Here is a 7,812-nt window from a genome sequence, read left to right as displayed (position 1 = left end):
CTCCTCTCATCCTGCCACTCGTCTTGTTCTGTCTGGATGACTGCCCTTGTTTTTCAAGGGAATGTTCCCTGTCGTCCTCAGCCAGGATCTTTTCTGAACTTGACATCTCCATTTGTTCAGGGGGCCGTCATTGGGCACTTCACTGTGCTGGTCATTGCGTTCTCATGGAGATGCAGAGATGAAAAATGAGTAGCTTGTCCACATACTGCCCAGAGTTAGAAAGGATTGCTCTTCTGTGGATTTGTCTCAGGTCGGGTACAGTGGGGGTAGGGTCCTTCTCCCTTTTCCTAGCCTAAAGGTTCCAGCTGAATCTTCCCAGGCAGGGCTGAAACAGGAACCATTTTAGTCTTTGCTGCAACCTGTGGTCAGTTCTCCAAGAAAAGTGAAGAGGGTTCCACCTGGGACAGTCCTCAAGGACTCAAAGGGCCAAAACACACGTACAACATGTTGAGACACTGCGTTTGGGTGACACACATCTCAGCAGTAGGCATTTCTGCCTCATTTTACTGAGGAACCTGAGCTTCAAAGGGAAGAGGTGACAGCTCAGGACCACACAGCTGTAGTAGGTAGGAGGCAGGAAAATAGGGTCTGGGTGCAGGGAACATAGGCCAATTCACACTTCAGTTATGACAGGAAATATCTTCTCCATAGGGCGTAGGCCAATGACTTTGTAACTCCATCCTCTCCATCTGCATAGTGTGTACCCCAAGTAACCAATGGAATCATCTGGAAGGTATGTAAACTCCCAGAAATTCTATAACAGGGCTTTTGTGTGCCTATGCTCAGGCCCGCTCCCACACTGTGGAGTGTACTTTCATTTTCAATAAATCCCTTCATTCCTTTTTTGCTCTCTTTGTGTGTTTTGTTCAATTCTTTATTCAAAACGCCAAGAACCTGGACATCCTCCACTGTTAACAGTAAGACACATCAACTCCTTAGAGTTGGGGCAGCCAGCATAAAACCAGGCTGACCTCAGCCCGCTTCACTCACTGCAACATGAGGAATGGATTCTTTGTTGGCAATATTTTAGACTGAGCTTCTTTTTTTCTCATAAGTATAATACATGCTTAGTAAACTAAACAGAGTGGGAATAAATAAATAGGGTACATGCTCCTTATAGGAATTTTTTTCCGAACTATTGGTATGAAGTGGTTTTGTGTTCTTCAATTTTATTACGAGGATTATACAGATAATTTCCACAGTTGACTGGTTATCTGAGGTGAGCATATTTCAGATGTGGGCTATTTTCTGCATTGTGGGTGTTGTGTTCCCTCCACACTGGAATTTTTCTGTTTGCTCATTCATTTGGAACAAGGAGAGGTTTATTTGGGCCTGGCTGGATGGCTGGGTAGGTGGGAGTGATCTCCTTAGCACTCTGCCTGTGCCTGTTAAAAGCCCCTCAGATCTGTGCTGGGCCTGGCCACTCCGTGGACACCCTTGCCAAGCTCTGCCTTTAGCTGGCATGTCCCTGCTGTTGGGCTTCTGTCTGACCAGGTGATTATTCGGAGAGATGGGGGAGGGGGGAGACTAAGAGCTGACATCAGATTCCTCTTAGTAAAAGGACAGTCTTTGAGAAAACACCGTGGTGGGTGCTTGGGTTAGAGCCCTGAGGGCATGGCTACTTGAGGTGGCTTAGCTTGCAGGGTGCAAAGGTCTGATGGGAAGGGAAGTGAGATGTGGGGGAGAAGATGGCTAAAGAAATGAGGCTGAGGGAGGCTGAGGCAGGAGAATGGCGTAAACCCGGGAGGCGGAGCTTGCAGCGAGCTGAGATCCGGCCACTGCACTCCAGCCCGCGCGACAGAGCGAGACTCCGTCTCAAAAAAAAAAAAGAAATGAGGCTGAGTTGCAGGGTTGGGGGAGATGAAGGGTCATGGAGGGGACCCCTGGAGGGTAGAATGCAGGCCATGTTGAGAATGAGGATGCCTTGATTGATTGGAACGTTTTTTTTTTTTTTTAATCGCCACGACCTAATATCCCCAAGTTCGTGTTCTGTTGCTATAACAATACCACAGACTGGGTAATTTATAATGAAAATAAATTTATTTCTTACAGTTCTGGAGGCTGGGAAGTCGAAGGGGCTGGCATCTGGTAAAGGCCTTCTTGCCACACCATTCCATGGGGGAAGATGAAAGAGCAAGAGGACACACAAGCAAGAGACAGCTAAACTCATTTTTACAACACATGCTCATGATAACAAACCCACTCTGATAATGACATTAATCCATTCATGAAGGCAGAGACCTCATGGCCTAATCACTTAATGGTTCCACCTCTTAATACCATCACAATGGCAATTAAATTTCAACATGAATTTTGGAGGGAACATTCAAACCATAGCACTGTTCCACTGAGTTTTCATTTTTTAATAATTGCTTTTAAAAAAATTTCCAGGGTCTCTGGCCGATTCTTTTTTATAAACTACCTGTTCTTGTTTCACAAGTGCCTCTTCCTATGTTACAGTTTATTTCAAAAGTCCCCTTTAGGTCTGAGATTTTGATTATATGTGTTCTAAAGTCCTTTTCTGATTTTTCTGTTGCCTCCTCAGGTTTGGGTTGAGTGGCCTGTTTTCCTTCACACTATGTTGCTGGCCTCACCAGGTGATTCTCAATTGTGCCTTACCTTTATACCTGAAGTTCCCTAGTGTTCTATGCAAAGCATCTGGCCTTAGGTGAGAAGCACCACCAATAAGTCCTAGTTAGAGTAGGGATGGCAGAGAAGCACTCTGGGAGACAAGTCTGGACTGAATAGGTCATGACCTGAGGGACTTAGAAAACCTTATTTGGACCTCCAGGGCCTAGGAATTTGCATGGGTCTCCCTCACTGCAGCCTCAGGCTTCAGTTCTCTAATCTGTCTCTGTAGAAACCAGTCTTTCATCAAGCTTCTTTTCCCTTTTTGAACATTATCTCCTCCTACCTGCCTGGCTAGGCCCTAATCCCCAAAATGCAGATCTCTCTCACATTCTGGCCTCAGCTCTGTCATTGTCATTAGTGCTGTTTGCCGTCTACCCCCACTTTTGTGCATGTGATGGGGTTGCAGCCCCTGTGGTTGTAGGCCCTTCAGAACTTCCACTGCCAGTGTGAGCCCCTCAACAGCTCTCTTATCCCTGGCAAGGTGCCTGGAAACATTGGAGATCTCTATCCCATCAGTATAGGTCCCAGTGGTCACATTGAAGAGAATCCACCCTTCCCCTGCCAGCCTGAGGTGGGCCTGCAGCATGAGAAAGCTTTGTTGGGTGAGACGTCTGTGCCTCATAGTTGTCTAGCTGGAGCATAACTTGGCCTAATAGAGAAGCTGGCCACTAGAAGAGGGATGCTGTGCTAACAAAACATGTGACCTGCCAGGATTTGGAATGTTGGCAAGCTGTTAGGTGGGGCAAAACATTTGGTAAAGCTCAACGGTGATGACTCATAAGGCAGATCGTGAGCTAAGTGTGCATGTCTAGTGGAGAGGCTGGGAAACAACCCTGGCCTGAATATTGGCCAGAGGCTGCATTTGACAAGGGACTACAAGGAAACGATGAGCTAAAAAAAAAAAAAAAAATCTGCACCTGCAAGCTGAGAGGAAAAGGAACGAAGGCCAGGAACGCAAGGACTTGAGGCTGAAAGAGCCGTCCTGTGCACCCCATGGGCTGGTACAGAGCCAGGACAGATTGTGGCGAGGGTGCCATCCTGGATCCAGATGCCCTCCTACCCCCCAGGCTATGGTGCTGGGCACTGCTGCTGAGTTTCCCAAAGGCAGGTGTCAGGCAGAGGTGCGCAGCTGAGCAGTGTCCGGAGGGGCGCTGTGGGCGTGGCTGCAGGCACCTGGAATGGAGTCACCTGCAGACCACAGGGTCATTTCGAGTTGAATTGCAAAAGAAAGAAGATCCCCGGATGCAAGTTTGTGACCACTGGGACTTGAAAACAGCCTTGGTGGCGAAGAGGCTGAGAAAGCAGTTCTGCCACTGAGGAGGGCTCCTTTGAGGACACCATCAAGCGTGGCCAGAAGGAAACAGGAAAGGGGTCCTCCCGAGGCTAGAACCCCAGGCCGCAGAGAACACGACCCGGGGGAGTGGGGTGTCCACTCCCAGACAGGGGCCCCGGCTGTGCCTGCCTGGCTGGAACCCCAGGCCGCAGAGAACACGACCGGGGGGAGTGGGGTGTCCACTCCCAGACAGGGCCCTGGCTGTGCCTGCCTGGCAAGACTTTAGATGGCCATGGAGCAGGGACTGCCAGGTGCCCTCCACACCCACTTTCACAGGGGTTACTGCAGTCGTCCTATCCCTGGGTGTGAGGGGCAGTGACGTTCTTCTAGTTCCTAGGTCTTTGGATGGGGTGGCGCGTCCCCCGGCCCTGATGTGAAGAAGGTACGTGAAGCAACACATGCAGGGACGGCCCCAGACCCTAGACTGGAGTTGCCACCGCCACTGGAGGGGAACTCGTCTGCCCTGGGGAGGGGCGGGGCATCCAGAACAGGGAGGAGGGTGAGTGGGACATTTGGTGGCTGAGGACTGGATGGTGATGGTGTCAGGGTTATTTGCCCAACACCACCTGCCCTCCCCACTTCTTGGCTGCCATGTGTGGCGTGGAGCTGTGACTGGGCCTGGCCAGTGGGTTGAGAGGAGACGTGCTGCTTCTGGGCCATGGCATGTTGGCCAGGTGTGTGTGGCACTGAGATGGTGGCACCACATCCTTGGGGACTCCGAAAACCAGCAACACCTATTGCCTGGGAAAATGGAAATCTCAATTCTCCAAAACCAAACATGCCTGTCGCCTCGTACCCATCTTGGGACAGTATCACCACTTGAGGCTGGGATTTGGCTTAAGCCACAAAGGTGAAGGCCCAGAGTGAAGGTGACACATGGCCTCCCTGTGACATCCAGAGGCTACTCGGGCCCAGGAGGTCCGGCCAAGGGGCTGGGTAGGATTCGGGGAGCCTGCTCTTAGGCTTGTGTATCAGAGGAGGGGGCCACGCCCAGCTCCTGACCAGCTGCAGGTTCCAAGTCCTGGCAGGCCAGCCCACCCTACACAGCCGGGAAGATGCAGAGGACAAGAGTCGAGAAAGAGGGAGGGAGATCAGGTTTGCAGAGTGGAAGTTTTAATGGGACCATCACCGTGATACCCCATTGCAGCAGTCCCAGGCTGGAGCCCCAGGCCCCGTCCGCCTCTCCCAGCATGGTGGGCCTAGAGAGAGCACCAGCACCGCCTCCCACTTTCCCTAGGGTATTGCCGTGCCCATGTGCCTCCCACCCCAGGAAGCCACAAGAGACAGACTCCCCCTGGGTCCTGGGACTCCCTGTTCTGAGGGACTAAGGTTGCCTGGGGCCAGGGGGCCCTCCCCAGGTACAACTGTCCTCTCCCTGTGTCCCCTGCCCCCACACTGAGGGAATGTCTGTGTCCTTGTTCCTCTGCCAGGGGCCAACTGAGGCTGCCAACCCCAGGGGCGGGGTGCAGGGCTGTGCGGGGAGGGTGGCTCAGATCCCTGCAAGGAGGCGTGCTTCAGGGACAGCACAGCCCGGGCCCCTGGCAGACGTAAGGCACAGTGTGGCGGTCACCGTAGGGCTGCTGGGGCCCTTGCCCCAGGGGCAGCACCTGGCAGGTGCTGGCATCTGGGGCTAGGCACAGCTGTCAGTGTTGAGACAGGAGGCATGGCGTGTGCGGGCTGGCCCCAGGGCCTGCAGTGCAAGAGAGCTGGGAGTGGGGAGGCCAGGTCCACAGGTCTCTGCCAGACACAAGGAGGTCCCTCTCCCCACTCTCCCTGCCTGGGAGAGCCCAGGGGAGGGGCTTGTGGGCCTGGGCAGAGCTCATGGCCAGAGCCATAGGCGCAGTCATGGCAGGCCTGGCCCACAGAAGGCACAATTGTGGTGTCTGGGAGGTCGAGGGTCAGCCCGCCAACAGGGCTAGGCAGACACATTGACGTCCCTGAGAGAGATGGCACTGCTGGGGGCCTCATCCCCAAGCAGCAGGGCCTGTGCGTCCGAGTCTGTGTCTGCTTCAGCCCTGCCCAGCTCCGTGCTGGGCTCTGAGGCAGGCTCTGTGCTAGAGCCCAGGCCCTGGGACAGGATCTGCTGGATGGCTCTGCGCAGGTTGGGGTGCAGCCGGCCCTGCGTCTGGTAGAAGACCTCCAACGCAAAGGACTTGAGGGCACCGGTGCAGAGGTCCTCGTACAGCGGGATGGTGTACATGCGTGACATCTGCGGGAGGGTCACTCGGTCACACTGGTGGGCTCCCCAGGCCCCTCGAGCCAGCCCGCCCTGCCGGACCAGCCAGGCGGCTCTCCCACCCCTGGCTCCCCAGTTTCATCATCAGGGCTGTGGCCTGGAATCTGGTGTCCAGGAGCCCTGCCATTAGCCTCCAACCTCCACCTTCCAGGCCGACCATGGAGTCCCCATCTCCAGGGAGCCTGGGCTGGAGGGAGCACATACAGGGAACAGGGCAGCCAGGGCCCACGGGCCTGAGGGCTCTGGGTTCTCTCTAAGGAGGTTGGACGTCCCCTCTGCCCAGACCTGGACGCTGAAGGCCCAGGGCCCGGCAGGCTGAGGTGGCCTGGATCCCAGACTCCTGCTCCCAGCTGGTCCCTTCCACAGCTTCTCCAAGAACTGGTGGAGTCCAGGCTGCCCTCTGGCACCTGCACCCGGTGCACGCCCCCACTCCCAACAGACCCCTACGTCTTCCCCGCCCCATTCTCCAGAATGTGCCTGGCCTGCCCCAACAGCTCAGACTAGGGAGTCGGGTGGGACTCCCACTCCGCATGGCTAGGCCGTTCCAGGCTGGTCCCCGGGGCCGGTGACTGCACCTGGCTCTCCAGGAAGCGCCGCACCCTGTGGAGGTCAGGATAGTAGTCGTTGCGGACCACGATCTGCAGCCAGCGGATGCGGATCTCAGCGTTCATCGAGTCCAGCAGGGAGGAGTAGCACTTGGACAGGCTCATCACCACCTCTACAGGGCAGGGGGCAGGTCAGGGCTGAGCTGCTGTTGCACCCCAGCCCCTGGGCCACCCCCATCAGCTGCAAGGACCCACCCTGTGGCAGCGGGGACCCGTCCAGGAGCCGGTCCAGGAAGAGTGCTGTCTGGAAGGTCCTCCACTTGGAGATGTCAATGGCACTGGCTGAGGCAGCTGCCTGGTCCAGGGGTTCTGCGGTCCACAGCTGGAAAAGGGCCTCCACGGGTCGGGTCAGGCTGGATCCCTGAGACAGGTCCGGCTCAGCCAGCGGCGGGCCTGTGGCATTGAGCCAGCGCTCGAATTCCAGCCCTGGAGGGGAGAAGTGACCCTGGGGTCCCTGCCCGGGCTGGGGAGGGGCTGCCTGAGCAATCTGCCCAGGAGACCCCAGACCCTGAGTGTGTCCCAGGCAGGTGGCCTGTTCCAGGGACATGGGCCATTCAGGAAGGCGGGGTCAGCTCCAGCCAGCACTGCTACTTGAAGCCACTGCAGGGGCTTCTGTGAAGGGGTATAGGGAGGCAGAGGCTTGGGTTGGTGACCCAACCACGCCTCTCCTGGGTGGAAGACAATGAAATAGTCTAAACCCAACCTCAGTGCTGGCAGAGGCCACCTGCGCCATGAGCCAGCAGGGGCGGGATGGGGGCAGCAGGCTCTTAAGATGATGTTCCTGGCCGGGCGCGGTGGCTCAAGCCTGTAATCCCAGCACTTTGGGAGGCCGAGACGGGCGGATCACGAGGTCAGGAGATCGAGACCATCCTGGCTAACACGGTGAAACCCCGTCTCTACAAAAAAAAAATACAAAAACTAGCCGGGCGAGGTGGCGGGCGCCTGTAGTCCCAGCTACTGGGGAGGCTGAGGCAGGAGAATGGCGTGAACCCGGGAGGCGGAGCTTG

General features: G+C 55.6%; 1 protein-coding gene across 4 annotated transcripts in view; it reads right to left on the bottom strand.

Moving 5' to 3' along the window:
- Window positions 1-5,055: 5,055 nt before the first annotated feature.
- Window positions 5,056-7,812, bottom strand: part of RNPEPL1 (arginyl aminopeptidase like 1) — a 9,617-nt gene continuing 6,860 nt past the window's right edge. For 2 of the 4 annotated variants that reach the window (XM_023228774.2, XM_023228776.2), the window contains exons 9-11: window positions 7,001-7,231; window positions 6,776-6,918; window positions 5,880-6,173 (exon numbers count right to left, since the gene is read on the bottom strand). In XM_023228774.2, the coding sequence (XP_023084542.1) occupies window positions 5,880-6,173; window positions 6,776-6,918; window positions 7,001-7,231 (668 nt within the window). Of the gene's footprint in view, window positions 6,174-6,775; window positions 6,919-7,000; window positions 7,232-7,812 lie in introns of all 4 variants that reach the window. The other 2 variants (XM_023228775.3, XM_023228773.3) reach the window with 2 other exon arrangements.

This window comes from Piliocolobus tephrosceles, chromosome 11 (genome assembly GCF_002776525.5).
Source record: "Piliocolobus tephrosceles isolate RC106 chromosome 11, ASM277652v3, whole genome shotgun sequence".
NCBI lineage: Eukaryota > Metazoa > Chordata > Mammalia > Primates > Cercopithecidae > Piliocolobus > Piliocolobus tephrosceles.
The sequence above is the reverse complement of the archived record's forward strand: the minus strand, read 5'-3'. Positions and strand labels throughout refer to the sequence as shown.